The 20,811-nt window shown below is 49.5% G+C and overlaps 9 protein-coding genes across 9 annotated transcripts; 4 read left to right on the forward strand and 5 right to left on the reverse strand.

Moving 5' to 3' along the window:
• Positions 1 to 314: 314 nt before the first annotated feature.
• Positions 315 to 1,998, reverse strand: CCOS01_04116 (uncharacterized protein; the record flags this gene model as incomplete). Its single annotated transcript, XM_060452299.1, has 4 exons — positions 315 to 629; positions 689 to 971; positions 1,037 to 1,563; positions 1,618 to 1,998. The coding sequence occupies 4 exons, from the start codon at positions 1,996 to 1,998 to the stop codon at positions 315 to 317; spliced, it is 1,506 nt and encodes a 501-aa protein (XP_060316257.1).
• An 862-nt stretch (positions 1,999 to 2,860) lies between these two features.
• CCOS01_04117 (glycosyl hydrolase family 43) lies at positions 2,861 to 4,858 on the reverse strand (the record flags this gene model as incomplete). The annotated part of the gene is made up of 6 exons (XM_060452300.1): positions 2,861 to 2,893; positions 2,953 to 3,954; positions 4,028 to 4,306; positions 4,372 to 4,534; positions 4,603 to 4,744; positions 4,807 to 4,858. The coding sequence occupies 6 exons, from the start codon at positions 4,856 to 4,858 to the stop codon at positions 2,861 to 2,863; spliced, it is 1,671 nt and encodes a 556-aa protein (XP_060316258.1).
• Positions 4,859 to 7,622: 2,764 nt separating this feature from the next.
• On the reverse strand, positions 7,623 to 8,730 carry CCOS01_04118 (uncharacterized protein; the record flags this gene model as incomplete). The annotated part of the gene is made up of 2 exons (XM_060452301.1): positions 7,623 to 8,350; positions 8,409 to 8,730. 2 exons carry the CDS (start codon positions 8,728 to 8,730, stop codon positions 7,623 to 7,625), a joined length of 1,050 nt encoding a protein of 349 aa, XP_060316259.1.
• Positions 8,731 to 10,012: 1,282 nt separating this feature from the next.
• CCOS01_04119 (uncharacterized protein) lies at positions 10,013 to 11,791 on the forward strand (the record flags this gene model as incomplete). The annotated part of the gene is made up of 5 exons (XM_060452302.1): positions 10,013 to 10,164; positions 10,221 to 10,287; positions 10,381 to 10,648; positions 10,699 to 10,869; positions 10,926 to 11,791. The coding sequence occupies 5 exons, from the start codon at positions 10,013 to 10,015 to the stop codon at positions 11,789 to 11,791; spliced, it is 1,524 nt and encodes a 507-aa protein (XP_060316260.1).
• A 222-nt stretch (positions 11,792 to 12,013) lies between these two features.
• On the reverse strand, positions 12,014 to 13,459 carry CCOS01_04120 (uncharacterized protein; the record flags this gene model as incomplete). Its single annotated transcript, XM_060452303.1, has 6 exons — positions 12,014 to 12,053; positions 12,123 to 12,297; positions 12,350 to 12,472; positions 12,548 to 12,850; positions 12,922 to 13,009; positions 13,079 to 13,459. The coding sequence occupies 6 exons, from the start codon at positions 13,457 to 13,459 to the stop codon at positions 12,014 to 12,016; spliced, it is 1,110 nt and encodes a 369-aa protein (XP_060316261.1).
• Positions 13,460 to 14,147: 688 nt separating this feature from the next.
• Positions 14,148 to 16,119, forward strand: CCOS01_04121 (amino acid transporter; the record flags this gene model as incomplete). The annotated part of the gene is made up of 8 exons (XM_060452304.1): positions 14,148 to 14,175; positions 14,231 to 14,381; positions 14,435 to 14,658; positions 14,730 to 15,088; positions 15,147 to 15,248; positions 15,304 to 15,463; positions 15,522 to 15,832; positions 15,892 to 16,119. The coding sequence occupies 8 exons, from the start codon at positions 14,148 to 14,150 to the stop codon at positions 16,117 to 16,119; spliced, it is 1,563 nt and encodes a 520-aa protein (XP_060316262.1).
• Positions 16,120 to 16,198: 79 nt separating this feature from the next.
• On the reverse strand, positions 16,199 to 16,525 carry CCOS01_04122 (uncharacterized protein; the record flags this gene model as incomplete). The annotated part of the gene is made up of 1 exon (XM_060452305.1): positions 16,199 to 16,525. One exon carries the CDS (start codon positions 16,523 to 16,525, stop codon positions 16,199 to 16,201), a length of 327 nt encoding a protein of 108 aa, XP_060316263.1.
• Positions 16,526 to 18,323: 1,798 nt separating this feature from the next.
• CCOS01_04123 (uncharacterized protein) lies at positions 18,324 to 18,725 on the forward strand (the record flags this gene model as incomplete). Its single annotated transcript, XM_060452306.1, has 2 exons — positions 18,324 to 18,373; positions 18,512 to 18,725. The coding sequence occupies 2 exons, from the start codon at positions 18,324 to 18,326 to the stop codon at positions 18,723 to 18,725; spliced, it is 264 nt and encodes an 87-aa protein (XP_060316264.1).
• Positions 18,726 to 19,452: 727 nt separating this feature from the next.
• CCOS01_04124 (uncharacterized protein) lies at positions 19,453 to 20,686 on the forward strand (the record flags this gene model as incomplete). The annotated part of the gene is made up of 3 exons (XM_060452307.1): positions 19,453 to 19,553; positions 19,605 to 20,208; positions 20,258 to 20,686. 3 exons carry the CDS (start codon positions 19,453 to 19,455, stop codon positions 20,684 to 20,686), a joined length of 1,134 nt encoding a protein of 377 aa, XP_060316265.1.
• Between the last annotated feature and the right edge of the window lie 125 nt (positions 20,687 to 20,811).

Genomic DNA, 20,811 nt, shown 5'->3' on the forward strand with positions numbered 1-20,811 from the left:
CAGAGAGTTTAATTTAACAGGTGGATACAACGTACCTCTTAGGATCGAATCATGAACCTATCCAGAAGCCATCTTACTTCATTTATAGTTGATTGCACATTGATTATAAACCCTGGAACAACTTGAGTGTAGTCAGGTCATTCGAGATAACTGAAATAGCCAGCACTCGCTAGCACAGATAGAAGCATTCAAGCTTGATTATTTTCATCCATGACGCAGTCACATAACCGCCATTCTCTCCTTCTTTTTCGACCGACTCATAATCACAAAGATGCCGATATGAGACACGTTACTCGATTTCTTGCACCTTCAACCTATCTTCTACGAACACGACACAACAATGGACCTTCTTTCTCCGAAATTCCAACGCTGATAGTAGAGATAGCTTCCATCGGCTCGACCGCCTCAAGATCATAACATTTAAAGGTTGTTGCAACAAGCTTGAGCATGTTCGTCATGGCCATGTTGCGTCCGATACACATGCGATGACCCATGCTAAAGGGGCTGAGGAAACGCTGGAGCTTCTCCCCTCCTTGATCATAGAATCTTGAGGGGTTGAAAACATCGTGGTCTTTGCCCCAAATGGCAGGATTATGATGAACAACGTGGTTCAGGCTGAACAGGCCGGTCTTGTTGTTTTTGTCAGCAATTCCAGTTACACCAATCTTGGGAGAAGGGAGAGACGCACGCCCTTGGGAGCTACGTAGCCCTCGATTTCGAAGCCTTCCTTGGCAGTCACTTCTCGCTCCAAGGGCATAGTGAAAACAGAGTTCATCCGGAAGTTTTCATCTAGACAAGCCATGACGTATGGAAGCTTTGCTTCAAGGTCTTTGATAGGCACGATAGCCGAACCAACATCATCAACCGCTGCATCGACCTCCTCTACCACCTTAGTATGTACAGCCGGGTTTTGAAGAATGTGAGAAAAGAGAAGAGTAAGGGTTCCGGACGTCGTATGGGAGCCAGCAACACTAATAATATGTTAGAGAAAACAGCGGAGAAAATCAACTGAGCAATGCAACGTCGAACAACCTACATAAACGCAAATGCCTCTGTTTGTATGTCTAGCTCTGTGAGCTTAGCGCCTGTCTCCGTGTCTACGGAGTTGATCAGACTGGTGATGAGGTCTTTTCGAGCAGCACCAGTGTCAGCTAATCGGTTTCTCACACACTGCGCGGTAAGGGTCTTGAGATTTTGTCTAGCTGCGAGAAGCTGTTGCAGCCATGGAATCGGGATCCATGGAGAGATAGCTTTGATGAGCGGCATAAAATCAGGAATCATGCCCATTAGGCAAGCAAGAAAGATGTGGTCATTGATGGGAGGCAATTTCGAAATGTCCTTTTCGATCTGCGAGTCAAATTGACAGCGGAAGGCGAGATCTCCTAGAACATCAAGGACAAAGAAGGCTATCAGTTCCTTGAGGTCGAAAACTTGGCCAGTTTGGGAGTACTCGTCGAGGTTATTGCGGAATTGAAGCATGTGACCGTCAATGTGCTGCTCCATTTCTTTGATCGACTGCAAAGAGAATGCGTGTGCCATCTGCCGTCGCCGCATCGAGTGTACCTTGGAAAATCAGTGTGTGATCTCCCATACCTTGCGAAACTTCCAACGACTCACCTCTTCATCTCGAGTTCCAAACAAATTGGGATTGAAAGAAGTGAAGCCGTCATAAAAAGCTGTCTTGGCCAAAGTTCGGCCAGCCTTGTAAATCCTCGGTACGGCACTCCCTTGTCTGAAGGAAAGCATGTTGGGGCCAATGCGGACGACATCCCCATACTTCTCGTGCAGAACGACTAGGGTCTCCGGTAGGTGCAAGTTCCATAGTTCCCGGAGTCTCCAGAAGTTGGTAACTGACGCAAGAAAAGGGCCAGGGAATCTGGCCAAAGGATGTATTTTCCGGTAGTAGAACGTATAGAGGCCGATGAGAACAGCCAAAAAGGCTGTGATCGACGCGAAAGGGTGCGCGGTTGCGACTGGCAATAGCTGTTTGGCGTCCATGTCTGCCTGGATTTCTGATCTCTGGTGTTATCGGGTCATTGGATTTACGCACATCTAGGAGGATAATGAAGGCCTAATATATGCCTAGCTTGTTTGACTTCAGCAGTGCAGACCCTCGTAAGTCCATGTCCCTTCACATTCAAGTGTGGGCGGCCGAAATTCCGAAAACATACTTCGGATTGCTTCATACAGTTTGATGATTCCGTCTGGGCCAATCGGATTGCTCCACCGGCAGATCGAAACGGAATTTCAGAGGTGGACACTGAGAAATGGAGAGGGACCGTTCCGTGCGAGCCAATCAAGTTGGTCTAACTTTCGGAACCCCAACTTACACGGGTCATTCTGATCGTTTATCAGGATGGTCTTGAACCTCGGGCCTATCAGAAGGTACTGCCGCCTGGTCTGCACTAAGTCCTGAAGTTACATCTGAGGACCTGATCTAGCGGTCGCGTGTCTAAGAAAACAAAGTAGGTAAGGAGGTGTAGCAAACGCCAAAAGAGGCAGATCATCTTAAAACACATTTCATGGAATTACAAGAAGTTTGAAACATTTTATCGTCGTTTATGCTTTCACGCCTCAGAAGTCACTACTTCGGGCTCTTTTCTTAAAGGCACTTAATTAAGTACATGATGTTGTGAACCTCAAGAAACGGTCAATGCCAAATAATAGAGGCTACAGAGCTGGAAGATCTACCCACGTGTTGATGCAAGATACACATGTGTAATGTAAGAGCACCATTTCAGATGTGTCTTCCTTCTCGGAAATGACATTCAAAGGTGATAGCTACATCTATCCGGTGAAACACATCGATTAAACTGGTTGCCTGTCCCTGCAAATGCTCCTCTAACCTCATACCGCCACGCTAGTTCAGTTCAGTCTGGACGTACTCAAAGTCCTAAAAACAGTGATGTTAGCCTTGCTACGTTATGGAAGCTTGGAATAGATTCAATATACCGCAGGATTTAGAGTCGGAAGTCTAGTTCCGGTACTGTAGATCGCGAAATGGGTTCCAACGAAGTTCTGCCAGCCCTCAACGTATGACTGGAGCCAGCGATTCTCAACAGTCGCAAGCCAACTTGGCGCTTTATCTCCTGTAGAGTATCCTAAACGATATCCTACATCCTTGGCCTCGATGAAAAGCTTCACTGGCTCGCCATTGGCAACATCCTCATCCTCAATGTAGGTAGTATTGAGTGTAGCGTCGGGACCCGTTCTAGTGTGCGTGACTATGCATCGCCTACCAGTATCGTTCGAGTAAGTAATGGCGACTTCGTTGTGGTAGTGAATGCTGAGATAGACACTCGCACCGGCCTCCTGTCTCCACGATGCCGGGCTGAAAGAGCTGACTTCGGTGCTAAAGGTAGTATTGATGTCGACCTGCTTGCGAAGTAGTGCTGCCGGGGTTTCGCGATCGTTCAGAGTGTAAACATTGCCTCTGATTCGGAGCTTGCCAGGGCTGGACTCGAAGTCTGTGAAGCCTTTGTATGGTGTCCGTGTATAGTAGTAGGCTTCATCAGTGAGTCCACCCTCGAAATCGTCGCGCCATATCTTGGGCCGGTTCAAGTCGTACAGAACGTCGGGCATGTATTCAGCAATCGGCTCGTTGTTGTTGAACATGGGCCACCCGTCAGCGTCCCATGTAACAGGACACAGGAAGGTCTCGCGACCAAGCTGAGGAAGTCCAGTACTGTTCCTAGGATTCTGTGGTCGAATCGCTAGGAAAACGGCCCACCAGTTTCCATCGGCGTCGTCAACAATGTCTGCATGCCCCGTAGCAAGTACTGGCAGAGACATATCTTCGCCATTCCACAATACAGGGTTACGAGGGTTTCCTTCCCACGGCCCGTCCAAAGTCTGAGAGCGATATACATTTGCTTTGTGATTAGCCTCGGTTCCAGAATCGGCAGTGACCATGTAATATGTGCCGTTGAGTTTGTACAAGTGGCTCCCCTCGGTCTAAGATAGTTCGGTTGACGATTAGCTAAGACGGTTTCATATTATGCTGGTCGTTATGGCGAATGAGGCTTACGAGTGGGTAGCCAAGCTCTGGAGGTACCGTTGTCGTGTGGAGAACACGGGAGTTACTCAAGGAGTCGCCAGTCTTGATGTCGATCTCGGTGATCCAGTTTGCAAAATTACCATTCTCGACAAATTCAGAGAATGTCGAAGTCAAATAGACTTTCCCATCATCGTCGAAAAAGAGGTCCGGGTCGAAGCCCCACTGGTCAACATATGTAGGTTCACTCCAACTAGCCTGATCAAATATATTTGGGGTCGTGACGTAAAATGAACGGGGCACCCGTGTAACCTATGGGAAAAGCCCACCAGTAAGTGGCCAAAGTTCCTCTCACATACTACGCTTAAAGAACTCACATTGTCCGGAGGGCTGATCACGTCGAACACTGTGTCAATCAAGTAAAAGAGACCGTTGTGGTGTCTCAGCGTTGGCGCAAAGATACCACCACTCGGAGCGGTACCGCGCATGTTCAGCTGGGACGGCCGCGATAGTGCATGGCCAATGTTTTCCCACTTCACGCTGCATCGGTTGAGTGAGCATTGGGCAACACGGTGCTACGCAGGTCGCTCGGAAACAAGTAGACTCACAGGTCGGTTGAGTGGTAAATGGGGACGCCGGGAAAGAACTCAAAAGTGCTAGTTGCAAGGAAGAAGTCTTGACCAACTCTAATGATCGTTGGGTCCGGATTAAACCCCGGAATGATAGGGTTCACAAGTCCTTGTGCGAAAGCTATCCGGAAAGTTAGCCTTGGGTAGATAGTTTAGTCGATGCTGATAACCTGGTGAACTCACTCGGAAGCAATGCAACGACTGAGGCCAGTGGCATGAAAATAGTGGACTTCATATCGGCTGTCTCAGTGTCATCGAACCCAAATGCAACACAAATATGGTACTACCCAACCTTCTACCAGATGTCACGGACTAATCTCGTCATGGTATGCATGCTTTATATCACTCTGAATGAATCCGGGGTAAATGACGTTGGACCTGCACCCCTCACGGATAAATGCCTGGCTCAATTGACCCTGGGCGGGATGCCGGGTGTGGCAGGTTGCATTGCATTTAAGCTAAAAGTGGACGAACCTGGCTAAAATGGCTCCATTCGGTTTTCGCGATGATGCTAGCCGAGGTGGTAGAAGAGCCATGCTGCAAACCCCCCAATTTCAGGGTTTCCGTTTTTCGACTTGTCATGGGTATCATTATGTCGTGAGCCAGTGATGGCTGAGGTATCGTCAGATCCCTTCAGTCACCATGATTTGCTTTCCAGAACCTTGGGCGGTACGATCAACTTGGTATTTGGGCTAGGTAGAAAACGTGTAGGCTAGTCAATACCAGACCCCCCCCCCCCCCCCCAATCAATACCTTGAGTAAAAGAGGTCAATTGAGATAGCTGAACTGAGGCAGGCATACTTATGGTCAAGAGTTGCATGTGCTTTCCCGCACTTCCCAGCTTTATAAGCACTTACTTACTCTACTACGTAGTTATGCTAGGTCTCTCGGATATATCCAGTTATCAACTTAGTACTTATGTCTACTTCCCTTAATTGTTGCCTTCGCGTTGTTCTTGACGGTAACACGCAAGTACTTTCCTGCGCGCCGAAGACAATTGCGTTGTTCTAGCAGTAACCTGATGTTGGACGCATAGCTCAACTCGATGTTGGCACTGCCACGAAATCATGCTTTGTTCGAAGTCTCCGTGCTATTTTTGACCTTGAAAACCTTGAGATAGATCCAGTTTACTTTCAAAACTTCAAAACCAAGGTGCTTGGTCCAATCAACTCTTTGCAGACGCAAAGCCTCAATTCCCAAATTCGATGTTTCAGACGCTGAACAAAGCCCTTTTTATGATTGTTTTCGTTACAATGCCACTATCATGGCATTTATTGCCTAGGTGACCAGGTTAGAAACGTAGATTAGACCTTTGCCAAAATCTTTAAAAGTGCAATGATTCCTCCACATTGGGACATAAGGTACATCAGTATCCTACCCACGATAAGCGTACCATTTCCACGACAACACATAGCATCCTATACCTACACAGCTGATCCACTGCAACCTCCCCAGACCTAAAGCAACTCTACTCGAAGAACCTTTGCGGAACATCCTGCGCCCACCGCTCGATATGTGTGATCAACCGTCCGTTGCATTCTATTGCACGCAATGCGGTAAGCCATACGCCTCGGTCTTCCTTCCTGGCAAGTTTGAGCGCTGTCAAAACCCCGAGCCTTGCAAGAAGATTATTGAGCTCGATGGAGGCAGCGTTGTTAGGGGCGTTTGCGAAGACTGCACCCGCCATCTTGTTGTTATTCGCGCACTCGCTTTGGCTGAGTCTGAGCGTTTGAGAAATCAGCGTTCATGAGTGGGTTGAAAAGCGTACCGATTTTGGATCTAGGTTGTTACGTATAATGATAGAATTATTCCAGTCATATAGAATTAGACACGGGTCTTCGAGATTTAAGAATACATCTTTTCCAACGGAAAACAGGTGGCTTATTTCCATTCGGCCTTAGTAAATACCCAGTCTCTCAAATTAATGTTCATGTCACCACTTAGTTGCGTGTATGCATCGGAGTGTGGCTTCACATGTGCCTACTCTCCCTCATCCTACTCCACCTAAGATCCAGTGGATTGGACAGCAGGCTGACTTACTGCAAGCGCACCCAAAACTGCAGCCAAGAGTTGCTTGTACTCTCCTCTCGGATCACCAGATATTTCTAGGCTCTCCTCTATTGTCACTAGTATCCCTCGTCTAGCATGTGCTGCCCATATCACTAGCATCCGGTCCAGTTCTCTATAGGCAGCCCCTTCGGAGGCACTCAGCAAGGTCATTGTTACAGTGGGCCAAATGAACTTCCGTTGTCCCGAAGAACAAAGTATTAGAAGACCATGTTGTCATCTGTCTCATAGTCGATTTCGTAATCGTGATCTCCCCTGAATACTAAGATAATTATGTGTAGAGAAAGAGACCCGGGTGATCAGCATCAATCATACCATATCAGACTACCTATGTCATAGATTCCTTTTGAGACATCTTTCCAATTTGATTGAGTCAAATTCTGGGTAGCTACGGGAGATCATGAAGCATATTTGCACGCTAAGGCATGCATATGCAAACTTCCTGTGCCCATCAGTGGCCGAGTCTTTGTTATGAGCTGAAAGCGCCCTGATCGGTGACCCCATATCCAACCGGCCAGGACATACAGCATGATGCTAGACAACGGAAAAGGATAGAGCAAAGCCGTCGACTCTTAGCTTGGTCTTACATAGCAAGGTAGACCTGGACCTGGACGGTTCATGGCTAGTAGCACAGCCTGGTGTTTAACCTGGATCAATGTTGAAAAGATGATATAAGTCAATACACTGATACCAAAATAATTTCCACTGAGAATTGAAAAATTAGCGCTTTAAATCCTTGACTATTAGACTCCATGTTCGAGATGAACATCTCCCCGCGCATGAGCTCATATGCATCAAGGAGTTGCAGTCTATCAAGCTAGCTAGCCCTCCTCAACAGAACAACAATAATAACAACGAGAACGGAGAACCCACGCAGATGCAGTCTTCCTCAGACAAGGGACTTAATCATAGTATAGGTTTTCACGTCTCATCTACCCCAGTAAATGTTTGTTCACCGCCGTCAAAGGTTCCTTCCCTAGTAGTACTTCAATGACGTTTCGGATAGCCAAATCCTCAAAGCCGATTCTCGTCTCAACAGCTCCACCAGCGGTGTGACATGTCAGACTTACATCTCTCATGGAGATCAGACGCTTGTTGATGTGAGGCTCGTTCGAGTGTACATCGAGTCCAGCAGCGAAAAGATGCCCTGACTCTAGCGCATCAGCCAATGCCTCCTCATCTACCAGGTTTCCACGCCCAACATTGACCAATCGAGATCCTGCTTTCATCTTCGCTAGGCGTGAGGCATCCATAAGGGCCTTGCCACCTTCTGCGTCTCCAGGGGCGGAAATAACCACACAATCTGCGACAGCGAGCATGGAGTCCAAGTCTGGGTATCTCACTGCTTTGACAGTGGCTTCCTGCTCCGCTTGCTTGAGGATAGGATCGACATATGCTATCTTCATGCCAAAGGCGGCAAATGCCTTCTGTGCAATGCGATAGCCGATGTTTCCGAGGCCAATGATGCCGAGTGTGTGCCCTGCAGGGTTGTGTGCTGTCTCGCTATTATGCCGGTGTGCATCAAGGAACTGGTCTGCGTTACCACTACGTGCTGCCGTATTGGTCCATTGCATGTTGCGGAACACTGATATAATGTGGTAAAGCGCCATGTCTGCCACAGCTTCTGACGATGCTGATGCTCCATTGCAATACAAGATTCCTGTTGTTCATGTCAACAAAACGTCTCGAAGATGTTGAGAAGGAAGGTAGTGGTGTACCTTTTCCAGCCAAGATACCAACATCTGCCCAGTCATATCCAGCACCTGCGGAGGCAAAGACTTTGACGGAGGAAGGCAGGAGAGAGATGAGCTCTTTGTCCCAACGGCCCATCTCACCGCCTGAGTTCCAAAAGGGTCGCAGGATCGCTGAGAAGTTGCCCCATTGCTGTTCCTTCAGGGCCTTCAAGAAGGCGTCCCTCTGCCTCTCTTCTATGGTTGGCCTGATAATTGTAGCGATCTCTTCCAACGCCCTGTATCGCTCTGGATTATACTGTATAGGGTCTCCTATGTGGAGTACGATTGGCTTGATAGCACTAGGCATCTTATGGTTGCGTTATTATTCAGAGATTTTCTGAGTTGCTGGGCTGGGAAGAGTCTCGATCTATCTTGCAATACGTCGTGTACCGGTGGAGACACGCGGTCAAAATGTGCTGGTTTACAACAAAGTCCGATGAGATGGGGATTCAGAGTCTTTAAACCTTGGAACATGTCAAAATATCTGCCCATTCATGTCCTTCTGCAGAAAAGCACGGTATTCGGGCAAAGTTCCCGCCATACTCAGCGATATCGGGGACTTCTCCGAGCACATCATGCAAGCCCTCGCTTGGTTTCCTTACACCCTCTCCCCTGTACTTGCGTGCAGCTCAACTGAATCGACCCCGCTGACAAAGCGAGGCTTGCAAGGAAGCGTGACGTATTGTGACAATACCCGACCGCTAGGACCTTTGATGCGAGCTCAGAACCTCAGAATATCCGATTCCCGAGCCGTAGGCCCAACCAGTGCTGTTGGCTGTATTCTAGCGGCGCCAACAGGTTGTGCTGTACGTTCAAAAGCCCTTACAGATAATCAACCCCACGATCTGGGGTTAAGCCAACGGGTATGGATATCCGGGGTTGCGGGGAAGCTGGGATCTTGATGCGCAAGTGCCCAATTCCACTAGGGTGGAATGCTGATGAATACTAAAATTCAGATATGAATGTAGACCTAGGTACCGTAACGTAGAGCTGAGCGTACGGTGGTTCTGGGAAGTGTATTAAAGCCTCGAAGGCTTGCGTAGGCTTGTCTTGTAGGACTATGAGCTCGATGGTCCGAGTCCGGATGTTGTGACAATTGCACTCGTTGCAGGCAACTTCTCAAGCACCACATGACATAGTTGATGCTACCTTCCTTCCAGTATCAACACCCATGTCTCAAAACAGCCAACAAGATTACTTTCCGATGAAGCCCTGTCGATCTATCTGTTCATGGTACAGTAGACCAAGATCATGCGAGAACCGACCGGCTCGTAAGCACGTTCCGACCAACCAATCCACTCGCCTGGCCTGATTTCAGCACACATCTGACTATTATTGCCATGTAGCCATTCTTCTCGCACGAGATCCACTGCTAGAACAGATTCTCCACGATTTCTTGCGGGGTAAGGAACTAGGTCTGAGCAATAAGAAAGTTGTATCCGTGAGTAGGTCGCGGATATCGGCAAGCAGTCCGATGACCTCTCTTCGGTCGGCCGTAAATAAGTATGTGACTACGTCCGAGCCTCATTCCACACCAATGCGTCCATCTCAAGATCGAACGCACTAGAAATTCTCATTTGCACACAAGGATGGCGTTGAATGACCTTCGTAAAGACGACACTCTGGGCCTTCATATCGAAACGCTCGATCACCCACTGAAATCAGACATATCCCAGGATGTACCCATCGAGAACAGGGACTTGAAAGAGCGACGCCTTGTGCGGAGGATTGACGTTCGGATGTGAGTGGCTCGATGGCTTATCGTACGTAGTCTGGTGTGTCTGACCGCTGTTTTAGGATGCCCTTGATGATGCTACTCTATAAGTTCATCCAGATTTTTCATAGCGGAGCTCTCACTGACATGGTTACTGAGAAGTACATGTGCTCAATTACTTGGACCGCAACAATGTAAAGCAATGTGATCTTCGCTACAAGGAATCACACTAACTGTGATCAGATCGCGACAGCCCGTCTAGGAAACTTTGAAAATGACATCGGTCTGGTTGGAACCCAGTACAATACCATTATCAGTGTCTTCTTCGTTGGATACATCCTCACACAGGTTCCCACAAACATGATTCTCAACAAGATGAGACCCAGCATCTTTCTTCCAGTCGTCATGTGCTGTTGGGCTGTGGTCAGTGCCTCCACCGGCGCTGTTCAAAACTACAAGGGAGCTGTAGTTCTCCGATTTCTCCTGGGCTTTGTTGAGGCACCCTTCTTCCGTTAGTTTCCACTAATTACTATCACAGGCTTGTGGCTAACCGCGCTATAGCTGGTGCCTTGTACCTCTTCAGCTCGTGGTATACGAAGAAGGAGCTGGCTGTCCGTATTTCGGTACTTTATGCTGCAGGACAGATGGCAGGTGCTTTCGGTGGCCTTCTGGGCAGCACCATCATGGGAGGCATGAATGGAAAGCTGGGCCTCGCAGATTGGAGATGGCTTTGTGAGTTCTTCTTTTTGAAATCAGTGTCTGGTGATATTCTGACTTCATCAAAACAGTCATCATTGAGGGCACAATCCCAATTCCGGTCGCCATCGTTACGTATCTCACACTTCCGGACTATCCAGCGACTACCAAATGGCTCACCGATGAGGAGAGAAAGCTTGCTATCCTTCGAATCACCGAAGAAGCAATCGAAGAAGATAATCGAGAAGAAGCATCAGCGTTGCAAGGTCTGAAGATGACGTTTACGGATCCAGCACTCTACATGATCTGGCTCATGCAACTTGGACTCAACACTGCGGCTGCTTTTACCAACTTCTTTCCCACCATTGTAGCGACACTCGGTTACAACCAAAGAAATACATTGCTTCTCTCTGCTCCGCCATACGTGTTCGCAGCGATATTGGGCATCACAAACTCTTGGCACAGCGACAAGCATCGTGAGAGATGGCTGCACATCGTGTGGCCGCAGGTCTTTTGCAGCGTCGGCTTCATCATCTCGGCAACTACTCTCAACGTTGCAGCCCGATACACGGCGACATTCATGATGATGAGTGTATATGGCTCGTTCGGATGTATCTTGTCATGGGTCTCTACCACACTTCCTCGGCCGGCGACTAAACGAGCTGTATCATACGCTGTCGTGAACGCCGGATCTAACCTGGCTTCTATTTACGCAAGCTACTTTTACCCAAAGTCCCATGGCCCGCAGTATTGGCAGGCAAACATCATTAATGTGGCCTTCTCTGGAATGTGCATTCTTCTGGCCACTTCGCTGCACTTCTACCTGCGTTGGCGTAACCGTAAGCTTCGCGTTGCCGGGGACAAGGATCTTCAGAACGAAGGCACACGCTTGGGATCACGGTCGACTAAGTTGGGTGAAAAATGGCAGTGCCACCCTGCCTATCAGTATACTTTGTAGATGAAGCTCAAGATCCCGGAGTAGCTCCAAGGATCACTCATCTGAAACATAAATCTTTTCGCCAACTCGGTCATGGAGTGGAGCTCAGATGTTGAAGGAAAAAGAAGTGTATTTCAGTCGAAACTGAGAAATGGAAGGGTCCCTGCGTGCTATGACTAGCTCACCGTATATTACTTGAGGACTGAATAACAGTACCAAAACTGTGACTCTTTCTTCTTCCAGCTATGAAGAGGTTCCCTTTGACGACTTGATACCGGCCATTCTTTGAGGCTCATGGGGCGCGGATTAGTACTCCCCGATTGAGATTGGTGTGTCCCACATCGATACTAACATCTGCCTGTCGCCCTCCCACGGTTCTCTTCCGTGTGAGACTTGGAAGTTGTCGACTAACAAAAGATCTCCCTCTTCAACAATCAAGCTAATCTCTTCCTTATCAATGACGTCGATAAGCTTGTCAAGAAGCCTACGCGGGATCTCAGTATCGTCTCCGTAGACGCTAGGAAGATCTGGCAGCATATCAGTGAGCTTGCGTCACGTAAGCTTTCTGCAAGAACTTACAAGTCATTCCGTCACGGCCGATATGAGGAGGATCGAGAGCACCAATGTCTCGCGTAATACCATGACGCCCGACCAGGCCGTTGAACCAGACTGGCCTGCCGCTCGCTGGCAGCCTTCGTATGCCTATAGTTGAAGTTCACGTCAGATTTGAATTCCTTTCTCTTGATGCTAGCTGAGCAACATTCTGCGGGAGCCTACCGGGAATATGCTGCGTCAACTCGAGACTTCCATCCTCGTTCCATTTGAAATCTGATGTCAACTTGCGGACTTGCTTTTCAACTTTTTGCTTTGTCGTCACTTCGTCGTCGTCTGGAGTAAGTTCTTGCCCGAAGCTGTGCTCGCCAGCCCAGTTGAATTGATTGACCTTGGCTTCATTCCCAGGGGCACGAAAGACCATCTTCATCCCCAAGCCACGCTTGCTAATTTCTTCCACAAGCTCAGGGATCTCGGCTTGGACCTTTTCGAATACGTTGGCGCTGCTCGCGATTGGTGTCGCGCCGCCTTCAGCACAGAGTCAGCCAGTATGAACTATTACAGGCACTCAGGTCAACGAGATCAATCTGTCTCGTAACCTCGCAATATCGGGATGAACTCGCCTTTGGGCGCTTTCTTCACACAGTAGAAGTGAATGTTTGAAGGAAAGCGAGTGTACCTAGAGTACTGACAATTGAACGTGAGTTTACTTGAACACTCAACACATCACCTGAGGCCAACCGTGGGCGCCCTCACCTCATTGTGTTGGTAGAATCGGGTGCTTGGCGACCCCTCGTTGGCCGTCCAGACATTGTCCGCGAGTGGAGTTCTTTTGCCGGCCAGTCCAATTTGAACATGAGGATAAGAGCCTCTGCCCTTCTCAGCTGCGCCTACGAGTTTTGAGAAAGTCTCGGCTGAAGCGTTTCCTGCACCACGGATCAAGACGGCACCGTGCTTATCCAAGAGATCTTGTAGTTTTCCGGAGTCGCCCAATGCCCTAAGTGCCGCCGCAGACTCGACGACGGGAGGTACGAGACCAGTTGGCCCGCTTGACTTGACTTGTAATCCATAGGGGAGTGCGTGGCCAAAATAAGTCCTGGCGCCAGGGACCTCAAAAGCTTCGAGTTGAACTGCCATTTCGTTGCTGTGTTGAATTTTCTGTGGTCTTTTCGTACTAGGTTTGTATACAACGTTGTGGCATATTGCAATGCCTAATCAGGTTCTATGTCTACACTTATGCTACTTCATTAGCAGATACCGAAAGCATTACGAGCAGTTCGGTCCGCAGTCGGATGTGCTCCGGGTCTTTGTTCAGCCTAGACAACGTTTCATGTCATTGTTGTCCAATAGTTTGTGAGGATCGAATGGCGAATCACAGGAGCAAAGCACGACATAATCGGAATATCCCCGACTCCAACAACACCCTTGTGCCGAGTAAGAGCATGTCGCCAGAAGCAGGAAAGCGTTCGGTAGTGCCTCCCGAGCACTAGGACTAATTGAAAAGGCCCTCTGAAAAGTATTATCAAGTCCTGAGTAAGTCCGGGAGTTGCGCTCACTTTACCATGTCTTCGTGGCTGACCTCCGGGGATATTCACACGACATCTTGGCTCCATAATGGCGTGCTTCGCTTCCCGCAGCTGTGCAGACATAGACGCACGCTCTTAGCTAACATTTTCTTGGATAACGGATACCACCACTGACGCTTGAATGAGCCTCAGAGTCATAAGAGTAAAACTTCTGCATTTACTTGCTCCAAGCCTTGGTGCTGCGTTAATCAACCGATCACCTATTCGATTCCAAGGTTCGCCTTGGCGTGATTGATACCATGACGTCCAGACAAGATAGTATCCAAGGTCAGCAGAGTTCTCTGTTCGCGGGAAATAAGTTGTATCTAATCTCTTCATCTAGCTGCGCCTTTCACTCGCACTCTTAGCGATGGCGGCGAAGATTCGGACAAGGATGTCAAGCTTGGCGTTATCGAAATCAACGTCTTGCAAGAGCGGACTATTGGACTCTTCGGAGCTGTCTCCTTGATTGTCAATAAGATCATTGGTGCAGGGTACGTCTCAAGATCCCCAATCTTGGCATCTTTCCCATTTCTGACAAGCGCAGTATCTTCTCGACCCCCAGCACTATCTTCAAGCTTTCGGGTAGTGTAGGCATGGCAATGATGTGCTGGGTGATCGGAGCAATCATCTCGACGTGCGGTATCTTCGTTATGCTCGAGTTTGGAAGCGCAATCCCTAGATCTGGTGGTATCAAGAACTACCTTGAGCGATCCTTCAGTCCCCGGATTATGCAAACTTGCATCTACGTCTTCTATTGCGTCTTCTTGCGTAAGTGTCCCTGATGCTCCGTTCAGAGCATATCACGGCCAGCTTGAGGACCTTCCTAACACGCAACATAGAGGTTTCTGCAAGTAACGCCATCACGTTCTCGTCGTACATCCTTGTTGCATCAGGTGCCGACTCGACGACGTGGAAACTCCGTGGAGTTGCGATTGCTGGCGCCGTGTTCTCCGTCGGAATACACGCGGTTGCGCCTCGAACAGGAAGAGCGATCCAGGATTTGCTGTCCGCGGTGAAGCTGTTCACGCTGCTCTTTATTGTATGCTGCGGCTTCGCAGCTTTGTCCGGCCATCTGAGGGTGGATAGCCCTCACAACTTTACCAATGCTTTCGAGGGTACTTCCAACAGCGGATACAACATCGGATCCGCTATCCTCAACGTCATTTTCTCCTTTCAAGGTTATGATAATGTCAATGCTGTGAGTTTCCCATCAAATTTGGGCTGGTCATTGTGGTTTACTAACCTGCTCTTTCCAGGTATTATCTGAAGTTCGTAACCCGCAGAAGACTCTGCGAATCGCGCTTCCTCTCTCAATGAGCGTCATTGCAGTGCTCTACCTGCTAGCGAACGTCGCATATGTAAGCTCACTGACTTTCGTCACACTGTTAGACGCTGGCTAACGCAGATAATTAGTTTGCCGCCGTGCCCAAAGAGGCTTTCATCGCGGCAAAGGTCACCGTGGCCGCCACCTTGTTCGAGAATATCTTTGGACCCTCGGCAGGAGCCAAAGCTCTTCCAGCGCTGGTCGCTCTATCAGCACTGGGACATCTCCTGGGTGTTGCATTTACCATTCGTGAGTTTCTCAACCTCAGTCAGCACTGTGAGCTCAATCGACTGACTTGGCCAATCAGCCCGCCTGCTGCAAGAGCTGGCAAAGGATGGAGTGCTCCCCTTTTCCAACCTGTTCATGGAGAACAGGCCGTTTCGTACGCCCATTTACGCCTTGATTCTGCACCTTGGAGTGACTGTTCTCTTCATTTGTGCACCGCCGGCTGGAGACGCCTTCAACTTCGTCGTCAGCTTGTCTAGCTACCCGACAACGGTCTTATTGACAGCTATCACCGTTGGCTTGGTTAAGTTGCGTTTCACCGACCGGGAGAACTTCCAATCGCCGCTCCGGGCACCCTGGATTCTGATTGTGATCTATCTTGCGGCGAATATTGTAAGTGTGCCTATGGATTCAAGGACCGTTAGGTTTGATCGCTGATACCTCGTAATTAGTTCTTAATCGTGATGCCGTTTGTAAGACCGCCGAATGGTAAAGGCAGTACTTCGCTGCCGTATTGGCTTTCTTCTGTTGTTGCGTTGAGCATCCTGTCTCTTGGCATAATTTACTACGCATTGCGGTTTGTGATCGCTCCGGGACTCTTCGGTTATAGACACCAACAGATTCAGCAAGAGCTCAGTGATGGGTCCAAAGTTACTAGGTTTCAAAGGATTAAAAGGTGATAAATAGGATATTACGTCGCCAATTATAGATGAATGTGGTTATCACACTTGATCTATGTTAAACCTCATATCCATCCGTTCATTGAAGTCGTCGTTGTGCTGTGGATTGATTGTGTTGTGCTGACGGCTGGAAAGGGGCCATGGGGGGCCCAGCCAACGCCTTGTGGGGTGCTTGGCATGTCGCGATGCACGCATGCATGTGCTCGTCATTAACGCAATGGAGTGAAAGGTAATTGCAAAATGACAGTTGATCAAGCTTAAATCGAGTGATCCTGGCAAAAGGGCTCAACGTGAGGCCATCGTCATAGCTCAGAATCACGGGTAACGACAACAACCCGCCGCTATCCGCTGCATCACCATTCGATCGTGTGTTGTGACGTCGTGAAACACAGCCGCCGGGGTTCATTTGGCGCGGAAGCCAGCGTTGGCGCTGGTTGGTGGAGACTCAGCTTGGAAAATGCGTTGAGTTCATTGATGGAATTTTGGCTGAATGACATCGGCGGACAAGGGTCTCTCTCCCTCCTTACCTTGGCAACCAGCTACTACGTAGGTACTTGCCTTCTCACCAGAAAACCGCGCCCTGGCTGGCGTCGGACTCGAGCTCCCCCAAAGAGCAATAGTGCAGATGGAGACGGTGTCGAGATCAGGCTAAGCGTCAAGGTGTGAACAGGGTTGTTTGCCAGAGAAGGAAATAGGAGAAATTGGGATTAGAGATAGAAATCCAGGGACCAGAGATGACATCAACGAGGGTTTTCGGCTATGTGACGAGCTTTCGGGATAAACTTGGGTGGAGCCTACTGGTTTTCGCGGGTGGAATCGGCTATTCCATAGTCCACGATGGAGAACATCTAGAGATACGGGCTACAGATAGGCTTTGCGAATGGGGTCACGATAATAAGTTGGGGTGCCAATGTCGAGTGAGAATACGGATTGAAAATTAGGAACTGAAAAAATCGAATTGTTTCGATCACCAACAAAATGATCCCGGTAAGCCACACACCCGAAGTTACTTGCCGATTATTGTATCCGCACATGTCATAATCTCACGGTTCTCAACAGCTGCCACCAGCATCGGAAGACATTACGGCAACGGAGGACTCCGCTGGCCGTCCTCCGTCTGGTCAATGCTTCCACTTATGGTTGTCAGTCGGTCTTGTGTGTGGCGAGACGCCGACTGCAAATGCCGTTAGTAGCAAGCAAGCAAGCAAGTCGCAAACCACACAGGCACGAGGATTGAGAGCATAGACTCTGGCAGCATCGGGCACGTGAGGAGTAGCTACCACACCAGCCAAAGCCAAAACAAGTCTGCGGGGGCTGTGCTTGGATGGTCCAGGATCAATAGATGGACGGAGATGCACGAAAGATGCACAAACAAGGGGCTTCCTCAACCACCTCGAGCGTTTTGCAAAGCTCCAGCGAACCAGCAGTAGCCTTCAAAACCAAGTTCCCCAGACATCTTCCAGGAACTCCCCTGGCACGGCAATAACGATGAGCGCCTTCTCTCCTTGAGGACAACGTACAGCACTGTATCCGTAGCGCTGCAGCAATGATGAGAGAGAGAGAAAGCAAAGGTTCAGTCTTGTCCCCAGCGGCATCACGTTACTGCACCCGGGCTGTGCCGATTCCACCCCGCATATCGGTCGACATCACCCCACAATCGACACTCTGGAACGATGTCGACGCCATGCCCAATTGGGGCCGGTGCTGGACGTGGTGCGATGCTGGTGTCACACTGATTCTCATTCTGGCCGCGAATCCCGTTTTGCCTCCCTCCCCTGCGGAGATGCCTTGTACCGTACGGTATGCCGCTCCATGCTCATCTTAACCTACCGTACGCACTACGCAAGTGCTGTTGGGTACTGTGTGGGCGGGCAGTGCCATGCCATGCTTGGCCCCCCTTGGCCATGGGGGAGAGAACGGCTGGGGGTGACGGGGTTCTCAGACACAAGATTGGCGCGGCGCGAAAGGTCGAGACAGGACGTTATATGAATACATTGCTTGCCGCTGCCACCTCCTCACCAAGACGCTTGCTTTTAGCCCGAGAGAGATCTATCTAATCATCCCTTGCGATTGTAACCCACACGTAACCAAGATACAAATACCGATTTCATCCCCATCCCACACACCATCTCTTATTGAGATACCTGATCCCACAACATACAATGTTCAGACAAGCTTCAAGAAACTTCACAACCAACGCTCGCATGCCGCCGAGCTACTTTTTGCAAACTCCCCGTCGACTCGCCATGAGATGGTACGTCTTTGATCTCTGATTCGGTCCTAACACCCCAACCTGGCACCCATTCCCCTCTTCCCGGCTCCCCCGAATCCTGGGGTAAAACACCACAACCGCAACCGAGAGAGTTTGGAACTGACGAAACCGGCATAATAGGATCCCGCCCACAGTAGCAGTCGTCGCCGTTGGCTACGGCCTCAACGCCTACCGAGAAGGCATGGTCGAACGTCGCCGAGCAAAGAACGCCGCGGCGGAGAAGCAGGCAATTGAAGATCGCATGCGGGCGGCAAAACTCATGGACGCCTACGGCGACCGATCGAGTCTCGAGGAGCTAGAAAAGGCGATGGCAGTCTACGAATCCCAAAATTAAGGATCGACCGACCTCGATGTCTCAGTACAATCACTTCAACCTTTCCTTTATCACCACAGCATCATCACAACATTCGACACCAGCGGAGAATGGATCAACCTCAGCATCAGCAACGGCGTTCTACAGCGATCAAGGACATTATTCGGCGGGATCACAAGGAAACGTTTTTAACACGTGACGGGAGCTGAAGCTGCACAAATTGGCAGTTTGCATTTTCAAGGACGGAGGCATGGCGTTTGGGCAGGCGACTCTACATGGAACGCGTCACCATGATCAAAGTTCGTCATGAACTGGTGTAAATACTAGCAACCCGAGTACATATTGAATACTCAAAACAACACCTTTACATTCACAATCACTAACAAAATATTCAATGATGCACCAAGCTATTCCCACATGCACCTGATCACAGAACAGAGGATCATACCCCAGTACCCCGCACGTGTCCCATGATGGACGTGATCCTCGGTGGCGCTCACAACGTCGAGAACGGCTCCAGTCCGGGGGATACATACCGCCACACCGTCCGTTCCTCTTGATTCGCCGGCGCAAGCCACGTCTGATAACGCGTGTTGCCAAGGCTTTCAGCTGAGCTGGTTGATGCAGACACGAAATACGATGCGAGGCATGCGAAATACGTAAGTCCAGCCTGGTTGACGATGAGCCTCGATGTTTGCTCTCCCTCTTCGACTTCATATAGGATGCGGTGGTGTTGTGAGATGCCAACATGGACGTGATTTTCTATGCATCGTTGGGAGCGCCCGACTTTCCGTCGGTCAAGAACTCAACGCCAAAGCTGATTCGCAATATGGGCGGAGGCTCGTCCCGGTGAGTCTGTGACTGTGTCCATGATGGGCCCAAGATACTGACTTGAGGTAGTCCATCGCCGCCTCCGCGCGTCCCAAAGACGCTGCCTTCTACCACTATCTGGATCCAGCATTTACCTCCACTCATATCTGAGACGACCCGTCAAGTCATCCTGTCAATAATGCAGATTCGCAGTCAATACCTAACGGGGGGCCTTTCAAGCGTTGCCTCCGAGGACCTTACGTCGCTCATCGAGAAACTTGATGTCTTGATTGAGGAGGCTCGACACGCATCCAATATTCGTGACTACATCACGCTCTGTACGGAAGAGACTGTACTACGATTATTGACTGATCGCGGGCCTATCTCTCAAAAGCTGCTTGAAGTTGCACGTGCCGTGAACCCATTTCTCGGGCCACAAGGCAATGATGTGGGTAGATTGGAAGCAGGCTCTACCTCTGCGGGAGATGACAACCTGCCTGTTCCTTTTCGATCGTCTGATACGTGTCTGATTGATGAGTCTGAGAAGGACCTCTTGGTCTTGTTGTATTACTGCGATGTTGCCGATCTTGAGGGGTCCATCGAAGAGGCGCTGGCTCAGCTGTTGAAGATGGCAGAAAAGTACGGCACCATCAAGGACTTGGATCTTCGCAAAGAATCCCTTTCGGAAACCGAGGTAGTATTGATTCAGCCACAAATGAATTCTCGGCTTACCTGCGTCACAGATCAACATCCACTGGATATTGTTCTACTTAGAGAATAAGATCTCCCTAACGATAGCCGCCGGAAGAAACCCACCTGAGTCTGGAGCCAAGCTCGACTTTGAGAGGAGCACTCGAATGAGTCGATTGTTGACGATTTGTGAGATGTTACTCTCCGAGGGAAGGTTGGACCAGGTCTGCTTTTTGTTGATACCTTTGCGGCGGTGCATCGCAAGCCAGGACAAGCCTTGGTGGCGGTCGAGAACAAGACGACTACTCAAAGGCATTAAGAAGACGCGGGCCGGTAGGCAGAAGTGGCATATACAGCTTGCGGATGAACAGCTACTTTGTATCAAGGGCCCGGAGAATGATGGCGGGAAGTCGTGGGGTTGGCGTGGCTCTTCTACGATCCGGCCGGACACAATTGAGATGGGGAAGGTGAAGGGCGACTGAATCGTTGTGGAATCTGCCTTGCGAGAGCAATGGCCCAGGGGCTAGTTTCATGACTGAGAATGAAATAAATATGCAGTACAGGTCTCTAAAAACTTTAAGTCTTCCATCTTTATGAATGAAGCGCT

Source organism: Colletotrichum costaricense (genome assembly GCF_030867565.1).
Source record: "Colletotrichum costaricense strain IMI 309622 chromosome Unknown Scaffold_4.1, whole genome shotgun sequence".
In the NCBI taxonomy this organism is placed as follows: Eukaryota; Fungi; Ascomycota; class Sordariomycetes; order Glomerellales; family Glomerellaceae; genus Colletotrichum; species Colletotrichum costaricense.